The 18695-nt window shown below is 45.2% G+C and overlaps 1 protein-coding gene across 1 annotated transcript in view; it reads right to left on the reverse strand.

Moving 5' to 3' along the window:
* rnf216 (ring finger protein 216) overlaps positions 1 to 18695 on the reverse strand; it is a 59981-nt gene that overhangs the window by 41108 nt on the left and 178 nt on the right. The window contains exons 2-7 of the mRNA XM_063186575.1: positions 6060 to 6239; positions 5390 to 5538; positions 3027 to 3812; positions 2133 to 2209; positions 1229 to 1328; positions 341 to 505 (exon numbers count right to left, since the gene is read on the reverse strand). Coding sequence (XP_063042645.1) covers positions 341 to 505; positions 1229 to 1328; positions 2133 to 2209; positions 3027 to 3812; positions 5390 to 5538; positions 6060 to 6135 — 1353 coding nt within the window. The 5' untranslated portion in view covers positions 6136 to 6239. The remainder of the gene's footprint in view (positions 1 to 340; positions 506 to 1228; positions 1329 to 2132; positions 2210 to 3026; positions 3813 to 5389; positions 5539 to 6059; positions 6240 to 18695) is intronic.

Here is an 18695-nt window from a genome sequence, read left to right on the forward strand (position 1 = left end):
GCCTGATGTGTCAGCGTAACTTGCGATTGCACATTCACATTGACAAACTGCCCCAAAACCAATACCCTGCTTTTCACTACAAAAACGTAACGGAAGTAATAGTAGAGTTAGTTAATTAGAGGTCCTGCATTGGTCCAGAAGGAAGTAAATCAGTACAAATCACAGGGTCCTGAGAACTTTGCGGTACAAAACTTGTGGCGGACATAAGGTTGGCCTCACGCACGGCCAGGACAACTGAAGAACAGCACGGCTCTGGTCCTGGACCTACTGGCAGGCAGAGGCATTTTAGAAGAAGTAAAGATGTAAAGAAGTAAAAAAGAAGACAAAGTGTGGTGAGTACCTTGCGGGTGATTGCATAGTGTCCCTTGAGGGAGTTGAGGGTCCAGCGGATGTCCTGGCAGCTGAGCATACGAAAGTCCCTCATCAGCATGTCGGCGGCCTGCATCACCACCGCAGGACTCACCTGCTGAAGCTTGGAGTAGTCAAAGTAGTCTTCCTGACTTTCCTGAGGAGGGGGGGCAGTTGAAGATGAAGATTGAGCACAACCCAGGAAAGGTGCAGGACAAAGGCTGACTGTAATTTTAGAGTGAGGAGTGCAGACACTAAAAACCCTTTTTTCTCCGTTTTTTCTTTGTTTTTATTTCATGGCAGGATAGAAGGGGGGGGGTCAGCCACATAACCACTGTCACAGAGACATCTTACCGGGATGGCCAGCTACCTATTCAAAATACATATTATTCTTTTCTGTTCCGCCCAATGTCAAGGTTTCTGCCTTTGTTTCTGATCGGCTATACTTGTCATAATTTAACAACGCAGCAGCAAAGACTTTTTCAATAGGAAGCCATGGCAATATGAAACTACTTTTTGGCACTTGAAAACTAAATTTCAACTAAAATCTTTTGACTAACATGGCCTTGATGGATGACAATCTTCCAAGAGACATCAACCATACCATTGTTATGGAAAACCAAAAAGCAGTAACCCTGTTTTGCTCCAACAATGGGTCCAAACATTCGCTCCTTCTCACTTCAAATTGCCTAAAGATAATATGATTTGACAAAGCTTTGTCTTTCGCCTTTGATAGGAAGCCCTTGGACACTACGTTGTTTTGACTTTGCTAGGTCTTCCAGAACAAAAGTGTTGGCCTACTTTGTTGGTAATCTGATTTGGAGGAAATGAACTGGGTTTTGGGTAGAAACAACTCACACATGCCATTTGTCTCGCATACCTGTGTTTCCTCACTTGGTTCCAACAGGCTGCTGGAGGGTGCCAGGACTGCATTATCTTTCCTTGGATAATTAGGGCTCTCCAACAGCACATTGCATATTCTGTTGACAAATGGGAGGGGAGAGGGAAACAAATTCACATAAAAAGGTTAGGCGCCTTCTATCTTTGTTTCCCTGAATAGAATGGCTGTTTTTGTTGGATTCTCAAAACAGGGCTACCGTGCACTTAGGTCTTTCGGTAACACTTTCTATGAAGCCCATATCTATAGCGCATTATGAGTGCATTTATTACAAATTATAATGCACATTATAATTGCTTACAACGCATTACGACTACACCGATGATGTTTCATGATGCTTTATGTTAACAGGAATGAATAGCCATGAATCTAGCTTATAACACTTTATAAATCCAAGGGTATTATGAGTGCTCATGACTGGATATAAACTACAGGCGGCCTGATGGGGTTTACAGTACATTATGATGCATTATAGATGTGCATTATACAGTGCATTATAGATGCATCCATATGAACTTCACTTTACTTAGAGCACACAATGACGACTTGTGATCTAATATGAAACATTATAGCATTGTATGAGCCCCTATGACAGTTAATCATCCAGGTCTGCGCATAGAGGGGTATAGGTACTCATAAAGTTCTATAAGCCCCATCAGGCAGCCTGTAGTTTATAGCCAGTCATGAGCACTCATGACACCCTTGGATTTATAAAGCATTATAAGCTAGATTCATAGTTATTCATAACTGTTAATATAAAGCATCATGAAGCATTATGAGTGTAGTCTTAATACATTGTAAGTAATTATAATGTGCGTCATAATTTGTTATAAATGCGCTTATAATGTTGGCTTTAAGTAAAGTGTTACCGGTCTTTCTTGCTTACGTATTGAGATCTTTAATGTTGTTTCTCTCAATGAAGTCAGTCAAGTAGGCTTCCTCCACATCAGGGAACAGGGTCACCTGCGTGAACACATGGTAAGAGGAAGCAGATTAAAAAAAACAAACAAAAAAACGGAAGCCATCAAAGCAGTAGCAGTCATGGTGAGAACTTCCCTCCCTTCTTCCAAACCAAAACAAGCAGCAAATCAGGCTGGCAAACACGGTCATGAAAGCCGCGGGGCTGGCACAATGGTGTTGATAATAATGTCAGTAACACTCGCCACAGTCACGTTAGAGGTCAACAAACACTTTACAAAGTTCACTTGGCAGGCATGAACTGATTTGGCAAGCTAGTTGCTTTTCATGGAAGGATCATGCATCATGTTTCACTTGGATCATACTGTTAGAAAACATGAACTCTTGTTTTCGAAGTTCTGAACCTACTTAAGAACACACATAATACTCAAAAGAAAAGGCTTCTCGCCTGCATCTACAGGCTGGCCCTCATGAAAGGAGGAACAGAGACATGGCAATGGAACATTTTATAGATTACCTGGGGATAATGCATTCACATTATTGACCTACACATTGTTTAGTGTGTAGGTCGTGCACCAAAATCATATATGAATCCATTATAACATGATCGTAAACTATGGGTGAGAGGGCCATGACAAAAGAGCCAGATGATCTCTGCAGGTCTGACGTTACTCTGGATTCCAGTTCTGACAAATGCACAACAACCACTTGGTAAAGGACATGTTAGCACAGTAATCGTTTCTGCAAAAAAAAACGTGAAATCCTTGATATGCATACGTTGTGTATAACAGTGCTCTTAAATGAAACACCAAAAAAACTCCAAATAAATTTCATCAGGCCTTCTCCCTTTACGTCAACTCACCACTTCCCTGACAAGCTGCTGCGCGGTGGGCTCCTGACGCTGCATCTGTCCTTCCCTGGGCGCGGAGGGGCCGGGCCTCTCGTCATCCACCTGGGCCGGGGGCTCGGCCGGCCTGGCGGGGTTCCCCAGCACCCTCTCCGCCTTGGGGGCGATGAGAGCCACAGGGTTGGAGGGCGCGTGTGTATTCAGCGGCGCCACTGCTACGGCGGTGGCGCTGATGGCCACGTTGTTGACGACGACGACGGTGGCTGTGGTGGCCATGGGAGCGGCCGCGGGTCTTTCCTGAGGAGGGGCAATGGGGGCGACCGCCACAGCAGCAGCGGCGGTGGTGCCACCTTGAGTCCCGCTGTGAGGCTGCACGCCCACCGACGTGTGCAAGAGGGCAGCAGGCCTGAGCAGAGGCTGGGCCTTGGGTCGGACTACAATCTGTGCGGCCTGGTGGGCGAACGTGGCAAACGTGGGCACGGGCGCTACATACTGGGTCTGCGCGTTGGCAGTAGGCATTAGAGGTCTGTGGTAGGCATTGCTAGTACTAGTGTCTCTGGATGTGGAGGGGTAGGCTGCGGTGTCTCTCGACGTAGACGGCACAGCGTCGTGGTCCTCGCGTTTGAGATGTATGGCTTTGTTTCCTGATGTGGCGGGGTGGGAGACGGAGGGCCTTGAGGCGTCTGAGGCTTGGGGTCTCTGCGTGGGCGCTTGGGTAAACGCCGAGGGGGTTAACTGTGAGGGCGCACCCCCCCATTTGGCAGCCGGTCGTATCAGCTGTTTTGGTTGCGACACAGGAGACTGCAAAGAGTGCAGAAGAATATACACAAGTCAACAGATTAGATTATAATTTAACTTTTTTGTTTTGTTTTTAGTAATTACAGTGGGGTAAGTACATGGTCAGTTCCATTGGATGATTGTGGAGTCAAGAGGCAGGGGTACAGGGAGCAGGGTACAGAAAAGTTTCAAAATTACATTTAACTTCACCCCCATCATTTTCCAGAGTGGCTTTACAGCGGATTATATGGTTAAGAGATGAACAGATAAGGCCATTCCATGGCTAATGTGATGCACATGTAGACCTTAAAAAACAACAGCCTGAATGTTGACCTGAAGCGTCCCGATACCCTTTTAAGGAAAATCTGTTTGCCACTTCGAGAAAGCACTTCTGTCTCGCTTTGAACTGACAGATGTGTGCCTCTTGCCAAACTGGCCTAATATTCCAGTGGAGCATGGTTGGGTTAGGGGACGACAAAGAGTGCAGGCTACAGAGGGATCAGCCAACTCTGCAAACAACAGTGCCTGCTGTGCCACAGCCTCCCAAAGTGCCTTAGACATAACTGTCTGCTCCAACTGTTTGTGATTCAACTGAATGCGGTCAACACAAGTTTTAGTAGCTCCGTAATGGTACATTTGAATGATGAAGGGGAGAATTTAAGTCATGACAAACAGCACAATGTTTTTTATCAGCCCCTGGACAAACATGTGACTCAACCAAACGCAGTCAATACATTTAACTCATCACAGCCTGTAACAGCATGGTGTTTTGCATCAGCCCCTGGACAAACACGTGTTCTGCTACCCAGCAGTTGTTTACTAATCAACAAGGCTTAAATATAACTGTCTGCTTCAACTGTTTGTGACAGCTGAATGCAGTCAACACAAGTTTTAGTAGCTCCGTAATGGTACATTTGAGGCATTTGCTGCAAATAATTTGGGGAGTTCACCTGATTCGGCTGCATGTTTTCATTTTGAAGGTGAGTACTTGTGCATGTGGAAAATTGAACCACAATGTAGCAATAAGCATTTCCGTTTGTTGCTGACCCCTCAATTTCACTCAATATTAAGCGAAATCAATAATTTACCAGACGTGCATTACATGTGTATGTTATATGTGTAAATATTACATTTATCTTACCCAGTCCGGACTAAGATGGGCTACAAATAAATTAATATCAGGGACAACCTCTAATGTGAGTTTAGAGGCCCTTTCTCAAAGACACATCACCCAACTGTCACGTGTCTCCCTGTCTATCTCGCTGTCTGTCTCAGTGTCTGTCTCGCTGGATGAGTGTGCATCCTCACATATCCACTTAGAACAGTGGTTCTCAAAGTGTGGTCCGCGACAGAGCTCAGGTGGTCCGCGAGGGTATTTCTAGTTTTCCCAAGACAAGCTAGCAGTAGGCTATATATTTGTAACATAATTACAAAGCGAAACATAGCTTTTCACCACAATATAACAGGGTTGTGATGTGTATAAAAAGTAAGTGATCTGCATCGAAATTAGCAGTGGTTCCTAAACATTTTTGGGGGGACAAAGTGGTCCTCGGTCGGAAAAAGTTTGAGAAACACTGACTTAGAAGGATGCATCAGCTCACCTCCAGTATTTTGACTTCATCGTCGTCCTCCTCCTTGGCCAGAACCGGCATCCGCTGTCGACTGGAGCCTGGCTCCTCGTCCGAGTCGTCAGATATCGTAATGGCCAACGGTTCCGCACCATGTACCCTCCTCTTTCTCCGTCTCTTGCCTGAGAAAATTCCGCAACAAATGGACAACCATTAGTGTGTCTTCAGAGGTGAACATTGTAGTCAAATTCAGCCAAGCTTTTGAACAAGCTTCATTTCAGCTTTCCATGTTATTTTTCAGCAGACTTTCATCTCCAAAGCAACTCAATATACAAATCAATCACAAAACAATCCATCTAAATCAATTACAAACCAATTGAAAAATAATACATTGTTGTGTTAAGTTGTGTTAATAGTTAACAAAATGAAACAAAACAAAAAACATTTTAAAATGTTAAATGTGCATGTGTCCAATCACAGTCAAGTCTGCCTCCAGCTTGTAGGGCACCAGAATTGGCAAAACATCTTGTGATGAAGTGGCATGTATTGCACCAGTGTGGTGAAGTGGCATGTATTGCACCAGTGTGGTAAAGTGGCGTGTATTGCACCAGTGTGGTAAAGTGGCGTGTATTGCACCAGTGTGGTGAAGTGGCATGTATTGCACCAGTGTGGCATTTCTGCAGCTCCACAGTGCGTACTGCACCTGGACTTCGATGTGTGTTGAAGCTGGCCAGGTGAATGACGTCATCGTCGTCACTCAAGTCCTGCCGGTCCGCCATGATGGCCACATGCACCGGCTTCCCGAGTCCCCCACTGTCTCGCTCACGCCACCACACGCATGCACACTCACTATGTGCCTAGGCATCAAATTGACAGGATGAGCCTGAAACACACACATACAAGCAAACACACAGACAAACACACAGGCAAACACACACACAAGCAAACACACAAACAAACAGACATTAGCAACAATGTGTGGTGGTGAAAAGCAGCCTTGCAAAACTTCAGGAACAAATCAGTGAATGTTCAAATGCCTAACTAAACTAAACACACTCCAAAGGCCATATTTTAACTGTAGTTGGTAGCCGCCACTGAATTGCACCATCACAATATTTCCCTAAGAACCTCTCTCTATCTAATCACATGGACATTTTGTTTAACTTAACTCTACGGCCCATGAGCCACTTTTGTGGTGCTTGTTGTGTGCCTCTTGCTTCATCGCATGCATAGGAACACAAATAAACACACTACGAAAAACTCTGTTAAGCACAAACACACACATTGCATTATATTCAATTGCATTACATTACTGTACATTGAAAAGATGCTTTTGTGAAAATGAAAGCCCACAGGTCTGGGAAATTCCCATCGTTAGATAAGTTATTTAACATTTAGTGTTTTAATATCTCATACTTCATATTCTGTTGATTGTTGTGTTCCATGCTGTTTGCATATATTACAGAGCTGGAAAAGAACTTTCAAACAGCAGCACAATTATCTCTGGTGTGATTGACATATTAAAGAATGAATGTACAGTGTCCTACCCTCTTAATTAAGACTTTCATAGTCTGGTTCCCCATTAATAATGGTGCCAGATTCATGCAAATGCAGTTCTGGGGTTCTACACCAAGTTTTATCAACATCCTGGCCAGTCGGGACAAAAGTGTTTGATTTCACATGAAATGAATGAACCATTTAGAGCCAGATCCTGAGGATTCAGTCACACTTGACAAACCCCATCTGTCTGCCTCTTTCAATCTCCTTGCCCCACTGAGGTAGCCTGGATATTGAAAAAGAGCTTGGGGAAGCTTGGTCTGGCCAAACCGCAAGAGAAACATACATCTCAGAGGGCAGCCTTAACATATATTAGGGCTGCACGATTATGGAAAAAATCATGATCACGATTATTTTGGTCAAAATCATAATCACGATTATTAGTCACGATTATTGATTTTTGCAGATTTTTTTTTTTTAATTATAACAAGATGAAATATAAGAATAAATTACATACGGGGTGAGCAAAATAAAATGAATTGTAATAATTATGTAAAGGCAATGGTATGAAACTGAAGTGGACAGATTTCTGGCCAGAAACACCAGCCTGTCAGTATGTTCTGATTTCAAGGACGCTCTCAAAAGTAGGTCACTATTGCCACGATTAAATCACGATTAAAATCACGAGTTCGATTTCACCATTTTATCACGATTTTGATTATTTTTCGATTAATTGTGCAGCCTTAACATATATTACAATAATAGGCTACTGGTCAAAGTAACAACCAATCCACACCTTTCCCTCACTTGGCTACCAGCAGGGCAAAGTAAGATATTAAACTTTTACCAAAGCCGGTCAGCAGGAAGGCTAAAATGTCTTTTGTTTGATGTAATGGTCAAGGGCTGCATCTTGGTCCATTTTCGAGTTAGCCACTACTCACTTATGGTGACAAGCGGGTGGTTGGTAAGTTCCAGTCACAGCGTATCCGCAAATCCACTTCATAGGTTCTACTTCTTCCAATACCCCCCCCCCCCCCCCCCCAGACCTGATAAATTAAAGACATCCAGCCTGTCAGCTGACATGACAGTTAAAAGAATGGTCCAACAATTCATACATTGGCTTATGTATGGGGTCATTCCACGCCAAATCAACAAGAGCCCGCGCACTTAGGTCTCAAAAAAATCTGAAAATATTACCAAGTGTACCCATGGTACTTAAGAGAAACACTGTACATTTATTTGAATGTAAGATGTATACTCTCCGTGTTACAGCCAATTTTACTGGGGGAGGGGGGTGCCCATTTTGTTCACACTCTTTTTTTTGTGAAAGTTCACAAGCCCGTAGCTCAATAACTAAACCATGTAGGAAGCTCAAATTTGGCATGCTGGTACATAGATAGGAATAGTTTGTTGCTAAACTGTCAGTTTTGGTCTGTATGATCCTGCATCGTCATAGCATTCCCTCAAAGATGATACAAATTGTACTGGAGCTTTTGGTTGTGCTCTGTTTAGGCCGTCAGAAGACATATTTGTGCCCAACATAGCCTCTCGACATTGCTCTCAATGTGCATGTCGCCCATGTTCAGGTTGGAAATTGTAGAAGTGTCAAGGAATAGGCGTAATATTCAAAACAGAATCAGATTTATTCAGACCAACTTGGACGTACAACTTACTTGTAGTGAACTCGATTATAACTGATTAATTACCCAGAGGACCTTGCATGTCATGTTGCCGGGGCAACCACACATATACATTCTACATCCCCCCTCTTAACAAAGCATAGCAAATCAGGATTGGCAGTTTGTTTTTGTTTTTTAGATAATAAGGACATGTCCAGGGTGAGGCATAAAGTCCATAAGGCACAAGGCATCGTGGATGTTTGGAATGTCCGAATAATAATAATCTGCATTAATCATTGTGATCATTTAAAAAAAAATTCAATAACACAAACATAAACTGAATAAGGACTATAGAAGTATAGTTCACATTCATAACATAGAAATAACATTGAAGAATACATGTGCTACATTTCGCCATGGACACATAACATTGCTTCTTCCTTTCTTCTTCTTGTTTTTTTTTTGTTTTTTGTTTTTTAATAAAGTGGGTGATGTGTGTGCTTGTCCGTGTGCGTGTGTGCACTCAGGTAAGTATGATTTAGGGCAGCGTTCGGCCTACACCCTTTTGTGTGTGTGTGCGTGGGTGTGTGTGCTTGTCCGTGTGCGTGAGTGCACTCAGGTAAGTACAGTTTAGGGCAGCGTTCGGCCTACACCCATTTGTGTGTGTGTGCGTGAGCGCCCGTGCGCGCCTCTGTGTGTGCGCTCGTGCGCGCCTGCATAGAGGAGAGAGGGGGAGAGAGAGGGAGAGAGAGAGAGAAGTTTAAGTGGTGTAATCCTTGTAGAGGGTGTTGGGCCTCGATACCCTTCCAGAGCGGGTGATGACCACACCTTCTTGGGCTGGGGCTGCCTCTGGCTGGGCAGTGGCAGGCCGCAGAGTCGGTGGCTGGTCTGCAGTGGTGCTGGGTGGGAGGGCAGGCGTGTCGGGTGCGTAGGTCTCCGGGGTGAGTAGCAGATGACGTCTGTTCCTTGAGTACGTAGCATCCCCGACCTGGACCTGGTAGCTGTTGGGTTGTGCTGCAGCTCCTGTGACCACTGCGAGCCGGTCGTACCCTCTGGCCGTCTGCATCCTGACAGTGTTTCCTGTTTGCAGTGGTGTGAGGCGTTTGGCAGATTTGTCGTAGTGTGCCTTGCATCGCTGCCTTGCACGTGAGAGAGCGGCATGCACCTGGGTCTGTACTCTGGGCACATACATTGCCTTGGTCATGGGAATCAGAGCTTTCGTGCGCCGAGACAGCAAGCGCTGCGCTGGTGAGGGTAGTCCTTCTCTTGGTGTGTTGCGTATGTTGAGGAGAGCTGCATAGATGTCTGTGTTGTCTCGTGCACATTTCTCAAGCAGGTGTTTAGCTGAGCGCACAGCCCTTTCGGCTAGCCCATTCGACTGAGGGTAGTGGGGGCTGCTGGTGACATGAGAGAAATCCCACGTTTCTGCGAATTCCTGAAATTCCCTGCTTGTAAAGTACGCAGCATTGTCGGTCATGAGCTGTTGAGGTGCTCCGTGTGTAGCAAAACGCTGTTTCAGCCTGGTGATGATGGTGGCACTAGTGGTGTTGGGGAGCTGATCTATTTCATTCCAGCCAGAGTATGAGTCGACGAGCACCAGGTGTTCTTTCCCCTGCCACTCAAAAATGTCAGCTGCTGTGAGGGCCCACGGTAAGTCGGGTATGTCATGTAGCTGCAGAGGTTCCCTTGACTGGTGAGGTCGCATTGCTAGGCATGGAGTGCATTTGGAGAGCTCCTTGTCAATGTCCTGGTTGATCGTGAGCCAGAACATGGTTTCTCTGGCCCTGCGTTTTGTTGCTTCGAGGCCAGGGTGCCCTTGATGCAGCTGCTTGACATAGTAGTGTTGAAGTGAGTGGGGAATGACGAACCGTAAGCCACGGAGCAGCAGGCCGTTGTCTGTGGTGAGCTCGTCTCTCATGCTGTAAAACGGTCTGAGATTGTGAGGCAGTTTCTTTGACGAGGTGGGCCAGCCTGCTCTGATGATCTCAGCCAGCCAGCGGCATGTAGGGTCTGCCAATGTTTCCCGCCTCAGCTCTTCCAGTCTTTTTGAGGAGAGCACCTCCACTGTCATGATGTCGTAGTCCTCAGAGCTATCTGTTTGGTCAGCAGCTGGCAGGTGTGCACGTGAGAGGGTGTCCGCAACATACAGTTCTTTGCCCCTTTTGTACGTGACATTGAGGTTGTAACGCTGCAGCTTCAGCATCATTCTCTGGAGGCGAGCAGATGCAGAGTGGAGGGGCTTCCGCAGTATGGTGATGAGCGGCTGGTGATCGGTTTCCACTGTCACAGGGCGGCCATAGATGTAATCGTGGAATTTTTGACAGGCGTAGAGGAGAGCTAGGAGCTCTTTCTCTATCTGTGCGTAACGCCCCTCCGTCTCCGTGAGGGCTCTGGAGGCAAACGCTACGGGCTTGTTGTTTTGTAAGCAGACAGCACCTAGACCGTGCTGAGAGGCATCAGCAGACAGCACCACTGGCTGGTGGACATCGAAGTACTGAAGGACTGGCGGGCTGGTGAGGAGGTCTTTCAGTTTGTTGAAGGCTGCTGTGTGATGCTCCTGCCAGACCCAGTCCACATCCTGCAGAAGGAGCTGACGCAGGGGTGCTGTAACTTCACTGTAACCTGGGATGAACTTCGACAGGTAGTTGGTCATGCCGAGGAATCTCTGGACCCCATGCTTGTCTTCCGGAGGCGGCATCAGGCGGACTGCAGCAGTTTTGGCAGGATCCGGTTTGATCCCCTGGTCGGTGAGTAGGTGACCCACGTATGAGACTGCCGACACCCTGAAGCGGCATTTGTCCGGGTTGAGCTTGAGGTTGACGGCACGCACTCTGTCCATGACCTGGCGTAGGCGCGCATCGTGCTCCTCTGTCGTGCTGCCCCAGACGAGGATGTCATCAACGACGATGGCACATGGCTGTCCTTCAAAGAGTTGTTCCATGCACCTCTGGAACACCTCACTCCCTGTGGATATCCCGTAGGGCATTCGGAGGAAAGCATACCGGCCCACTGGTGTCATGAATGTGGTCAGTCTGGATGACTCGCTGCTGAGTGGCACCTGCCAGAATCCACATTTTGCATCCAGGATGCTGAACACTTTGGCGCCCGGCATGTCTGCTATCACTTGCTCGACTGTTTTCATGGGATGGTGAGGCCGGAGGAGTGCTTTGTTGAGGTGGACTGGATCAATGCACAACCTAATGCTGCCATCTTTCTTGCAAGCAGCCACCATCGCAGATACCCACTCTGTGGGTTCGTGGACTGGTTTGATGATTCCCAGCTTGGTCATTCTGTCGAGCTCCTGAATGTTCTTGTCCTTCATGGCCAGCGGTACCCGCCTGGGGGCACATATCGTGGGGTGCACTGTGTCATCTAGACGCATGTTGTATACCACTGGCAGTTTGCCTACAGTACTGTTGTCGAACAGGTCTCTGTATTCTGTCAGTTCTGTTGCCCCCTGTTGCAGTGCATGCACATTTGGTCCTAGCTTTACAAAGCCTAATTTCACACTGTCAGTGAGACCAAGGAGAGGTTTCACGTCACTGTCGACAACATGAAAGTGTAATGTCCCGCATGTAAGAAGCAGAGTGGCTACGCCCATTGTTCTGATTACCTGTCCTCCGTAGGCTACGAGGTTGACTACTTGGCTGTGGTCGATGTGTGCACTGGGTTCGGTGTAGTGGAGGGTGGCTTTGGAGATCACATTGCACCGAGCTCCCGTGTCGATCTTAACTTTCAGCTGTTTCCCAGTGACGGAGGATGACAGCATGGTGAATACCTCGCCCTTTTCTGTAGCTGTTTCCACACTTTCGCAGTAGAAGTGTTGTGTTGGGTCATGTGCAGTCTCTGTGTCCAGCTCGCTTATCCTGTGTGCGTATCCTCCTCTGCGTGGGGTGTGGGGTGGTCTGCTCGGCTGCTGTCCACGCTGTGCGCTGGGCTTGCGCTCTCCGCCCGATCTGCAGCATTTGGAGAAGTGGTTCCATTTCCCACAGGAGTTACAACGCTTATTGAAGGCTGGGCAGCTATTGCGATTGGGTGGGTGCTGTCCACCACAGTTTGAGCACGGGCTTAGTTGCACTGTACACACATCTCCTTCTTTTTTCATGTCTTTGTTCTCCGCGTCCCTCTTCAACTCTTTATTGCCCTTTTCAGACTGCTCGTGAAGCACACACATCTCAATGGCTGTCTCTAACGTTAATTTCTTTTCCTTGAGCATTAGGGTGCGGACGGTATCATCGCGGACGCCACACACCAATCTGTCTCTAATTAGTTCATCGTGTAAAGGGCCGAATTCACATTTCCTAGCGAGGGATTTTAACGTGGCAACATAGGACTGGATGGACTCGTGCGGTTTCTGATTGGCGGTATTGAACGCATGTCTGTCCATAATGACGTTTTTCACAGGTAGACAAATTTCATCAAATTTCTTTACCAGTGTGTCGGCATCTTCCGGATCTTCGCCGTCCTCGTAGGTGAACGTCTCGTACTTATCCAGCGCATCTGGACCCGCGAGGTTGAGAAGTGTGTAAGCTTTCACCTTCTTGCTAGCTAGCGTTAGCCCTGCGAAGCTGTATACGCGCCATTCCCGCTTGAACTTCTCCCAGTTGTCGGCGATGTTCTCATCAAAGACGAGCGGATCGATCCGTCGAAGGTTTTGTGACATCTTGCGAAGAGGCTGACTTCTGACACCATGTAGAAGTGTCAAGGAATAGGCGTAATATTCAAAACAGAATCAGATTTATTCAGACCAACTTGGACGTACAACTTACTTGTAGTGAACTCGATTATAACTGATTAATTACCCAGACGACCTTGCATGTCATGTTGCCGGGGCAACCACACATATACATTCTACAGAAATTAAAAAAGAAAACATCACATAAGACAAGTCTCATTGGCATTTTTAAAAAGAAGAATTCATGGAGAATGAAGAACTAAATAAAATAAAAATCTGTGGACAATCCCACAAGGGGTTCTGGAGCTCTGAAAATGACACCCAAAATGATTTGTCAGACTTGTGAGGTCTTCTGGTGAAACACTGATGGGGTTTCCTTTCTATTTATAGCTTTTTATGAGAGTGTTCCTACTTGTCTCTACAAGGGGAAAAAATCAAGAGGCTATGTTGGGCACAAATATGTCTTCTGAAGGCCTAACAGAGCACAGCCAAAAACTCCAGTACAATTTGTATCATCTTTGAGGGAATGCTATGACGATGCAGGATCATACAGACCAAAACTGACAGTTTAGCAACAAACTATTCCTATCTATGTACCAGCATGCCAAATTTGAGCTTCCTACATGGTTTAGTTATTGAGCTACGGGCTTGTGAACTTTCACAAAAAAAAAAGAGTGTGAACAAAATGGGCACCCCCCTCCCCCAGTAAAATTGGCTGTAACACGGAGAGTAAGCTTAAACATCTTACATTCAAATACATTTACAGTGTTTCTCTTAAGTACCATGGGTACACTTGGTAATATTTTCAGATTTTTTTGAGACCTAAGTGCGCGGGCTCTTGTTGATTTGACGTGGAATGACCCATGAGCATTGTCTCTTTGCCTAAAAAGAGCTCCTCAATGAAGCTAAACACTCTGCATTACTCCAGCATCCTTGGCCTGAGTTCAAGGAGGAAACCCAAAAGCCTTCAGTATCCCTCTCAACACCTCCCACCCTACCCCCAACTGCTAACATAACCCTACCCCCCTAACATTATCGCTACTGCGTGCTTACACACTGGGTCATTTCACGTGAAATCAGACACTTTGGGACCCGACCGACCCGGATTTCAATCATACTTGGTGTGCCTTTTCAGTAGCAAGGTAGCACCCCAGAACTGCATTGGTTTGAATCTGACACTAATATTAAGGGAGAAACAGACTAGGAAAGGTTCACATGTGAGGGTAGGACACTATACATTCAGCCTTGAATATATCAGTCAGTGTTAGTCACAAAAAGATGCCTGTGGTGTTGTTTGAAAGCTCTTTTCTGGCTCTACATATTACACAATCACCTTGGAATACAACAACTGTCAGAATATGAGTTATGATGAATTGAAAAATTAAAAATTGAATATCTAAAAAACTTATATTTTAAAATGGCCAGTTCCTTGTCCAAACGTAGCCGGCAATGTCATGAGCAGCACCTAAAATGCTGGTGTTCGGTTTGTTATTCATTTCAGAGAGAAGTTGACTCACAAATATGGCATCATACAGACCACTTACTAATAATATGGTAATACCATAGTAGCATCACATGACAAAACAAAAACAAAACAAAAATGGTCAGTGTCCATGGTCCCAGGTTTCAGAAACTAAGGCAGATGTCCATTTATACACACCAAATGATGATATGTGAATGTTTGAACATTCCTTCTCTGTGTACCTGTGCCATCTTCCCTTTACCGTACTTTAAAGAGATAATCAATGGCTACACTCTCATTTTGTACTCTACCAGTGCATTTGAAGCAGCAGCTGTGTCTTTTGTAGATAATGTATAAGTACGTCCCGTTGCAGTTACAGGTTCCACTACCAGAAGCACATCCTGATGATCCATGACAAGTCTATCTGGTCTGAAGGGAAAAGTGAAGGATGGAGATGGCCCATGAGGATGCAGGAAGTTCAGTTTCACCTCTCCAGTGCTCGGCATAGATTCCTCAGCACATGCTAGCCACCAGTTGCCATCATATACAGCTACAACATACCCTTTGATGCTTGAAAATGTAACACATTCCTTTACTGAGCTCACTCTTTCAACTCTGCCTTCTCTGAATGCTGAAAATGACCTAACTTCCACTGTGTCCATTGACAATGGGCAGAAGCTGTGTAGTTTTTGAGTACCTGGAATAGTTCTTGCAGATTCAAACCTTTTCAACAGGTTCTCAGCTTCATGATGGTACATCTCTGTTGTGTCAAACTGGCAATGGATGTTCTTGACATTATCCTTCACAAATTCAAACAGTTGGTATGGCGTTACAATTTAATTGTCAATAGGACGTTGCAGACTTGCTCGTGCAGCAAGCCATTTAACTGTCCCTCCAACGCCATCACATGGACCTTTGCCATGTGATGTGGCAAAAAAGTGCCACTCTGCAGGTATGTGAAAATCTGCCTCGTGGTGGCACAAATTTGTTGTGTTTTTAAGGTTCTTATATTGTGCAGCACAGCCATCAGAAAAAATATAGGATCTTCTTTGGACGTTCTGTCATTGATGAAGTGTCACTGAGGAACTGAATTAGGAGCTTCTGAAACAGATGTACAGCAATTGTATCATGAATGTTGCAGTCTGAAATAACAACAAAACAGATTTTTTTCCCAGTTTCAACTGATCTTGGTAGTAGCATACAAATGGATGGATTGTGGCCTGCACTGGTTGTTCCAGTGAAATGATTGAATAGCATCTTGAATTACAAAACTATAGTTTTAAAAACGTTCCTGGTTCAAGGGAGTCAGTCAAGGATAATGTCAAGAACATCCATTGCCAGTTTGACACAACAGAGATGTACCATCATGAAGCTGAGAACCTGTTGAAAAGGTTTGAATCTGCAAGAACTATTCCAGGTACTCAAAAACTACACAGCTTCTGCCCATTGTCAATGGACACAGTGGAAGTTAGGCCATTTTCAGCATTCAGAGAAGGCAGAGTTGAAAGAGTGAGCTCAGTAAAGGAATGTGTTACATTTTCAAGCATCAAAGGGTATGTTGTAGCTGTATATGATGGCAACTGGTGGCTAGAATGTGTTGAGGAATGTATGCCGAGCACTGGAGAGGTGAAACTGAACTTCCTGCATCCTCATGGGCCATCTCCATCCTTCACTTTTCCCTTCAGACCAGATAGACTTGTCATGGATCATCAGGATGTGCTTCTGGTAGTGGAACCTGTAACTGCAACGGGACGTACTTATACATTATCTACAAAAGACACAGCTGCTGCTTCAAATGCACTGGTAGAGTACAAAATGAGAGTGTAGCCATTGATTATCTCTTTAAAGTACGGTAAAGGGAAGATGGCACAGGTACACAGAGAAGGAATGTTCAAACATTCACATATCATCATTTGGTGTGTATAAATGGACATCTGCCTTAGTTTCTGAAACCTGGGACCATGGACACTGACCATTTTTGTTTTGTTTTTGTTTTGTCATGTGATGCTACTATGGTATTACCATATTATTAGTAAGTGGTCTGTATGATGCCATATTTGTGAGTCAAATTCTCTCTGAAATGAATAACAAACCGAACACCAGCATTTTAGGTGCTGCTCATGACATTGCCGGCTACGTTTGGACAAGGAACTGGCCATTTTAAAATATAAGTTTTTTAGATATTCAATTTTTAATTTTTCAATTTATCATAATTCATATTCTGACAGTAGTTGTATTCCAAGGTGCTTATGTAATATGTAGAGCCAGAAAAGAGCTTTCAAACAACACCACAGGCATCTTTTTGTGACTAACACTGACTGATATATTCAAGGCTGAATGTATAGTGTCCTACCCTCACATGTGAACCTTTCCTAGTCTGTTTCTCCCTTAATATTAGTGTCAGATTCAAACCAATGCAGTTCTGGGGTGCTACCTTGCTACTGAAAAGGCACACCAAGTATGATCGAAATCCGGGTCGGTCGGGTCCCAAAGTGTCTGATTTCACGTGAAATGACCCCACTGCAAGTTCCGTGCATGGCTCCCCACAACAAAATTAGCTCAATTTTACAAAACGCCGTCGTCCAACCCTGCCACCATCACTGGTGCACCGCAAATTCATGAGTTCATTGAGTATTCAAGTAGTATTGAGTTGGTGTGTTTGATCTGGTTGACAAATCCAGCAGAAGCCTGCTGGACAGCCAAGGTCTGCCCCCTTGACCTGCTCTTTGGCCACTTGTCAAACTTACAAAAACGTCCCTCAACTGTCTCAATTATCGATCTTGTCTTGTACAAATCCTGTTACAGCCACCAATGATTACGAAACTACTCGAATCATTCTTTGGTATTAGTCCAGACTGACGTATGTCAACTGAAATCTCAAAATCAACAGAATGTCTCCCACAGACAGCAATATGCTGAAAGTCCCACTTGTGCGTCGCATGGGTAAGCTTTCAATGTTTCGGTCTTTATTTAGTCTGGTTAGTCATAAACACTGACTAGCAAATCGTCCCCACCCATTGATAGGCCTACTAAAGCTGCTGACAGAACGACCAGAATCAGTAGGGATCACAGACAGTGGAGTGAAATGACGGTCATTATTTGAGTGGCCTGCCACAAAAGGTAAGCATGGTTAATGTCATGTTATTCCTTCATGTTTGGCGTAATGTAATTCCCCCAATGTCATTCACAAACAGCCTTTAATTTACCTATATTAAGTGTCTTTGCAAAAAACTTACAAGTAAATTGTAATGTTTTTCAAAAGACGTATGAAATGCCGTGTCACAGCCCATGAAATCCCCTTCACAAAACTGAAACTCGAGAGACGCGCCACCAAACTACAGAATGCACCGTGGTGACGGGCAGGGCACGTGCACGGACCATAGCAACACAAAAGGAGTGCCTGGCTCTTGTCAGAGGTGGACGATGAACAGCCAAAGTCTACACAATTTGACGTCCAGCACACAGGCTCCTTCAATATATCTCTTTTGACGAGCACTAATTACCCCCCCCCCCCCATCACCAATGCTAATGGGTCAACAGATTGGTGATGCCAAACTATCTGCCAACATAGGGGAAACCACTGGCCAATTTGAAAACTGGAAACCCCCACGCCTTGTTATCAGACGTTATTTGGCAGAGAAAATACACAGGTGCTTGTCCTTTAACGTTTCAGGATGAGTTCATAAAAATACAGCACAGCAATACAGATGGCAACGGCTGTCATCATGCCACTGACGTGTATTCAAACAGTTTGATGCTCACCTACTTTAAGCGTGGTCCAGTCTGTGTGCATCCTCATCCAAGTTGTCAAACTCTGAAATTAACTCTGCATTTATTGCTGGGGTACCCTCTGGTCACTTGTACACTACCTTTCAATCTCTCACCAACCCCATACAGCCACCCGATTATCAATACGTTAGGAAAAGCTTTACTAACATGCTAACTAAGACAGGTAGCTAGCCAGCTAGTAAAGCTTCATGTTAGCTAGGCTCCTGATTAGAGTGCAGACACATAACATTAGCTAATCGATAGCTTTATGGGGATTGTATGAGGTGCTATGATAGCTCAAACGAACTTCACCAAGCA

The sequence above is a fragment of the Engraulis encrasicolus genome, chromosome 2 (genome assembly GCF_034702125.1).
Source record: "Engraulis encrasicolus isolate BLACKSEA-1 chromosome 2, IST_EnEncr_1.0, whole genome shotgun sequence".
Lineage (NCBI taxonomy): Eukaryota > Metazoa > Chordata > Actinopteri > Clupeiformes > Engraulidae > Engraulis > Engraulis encrasicolus.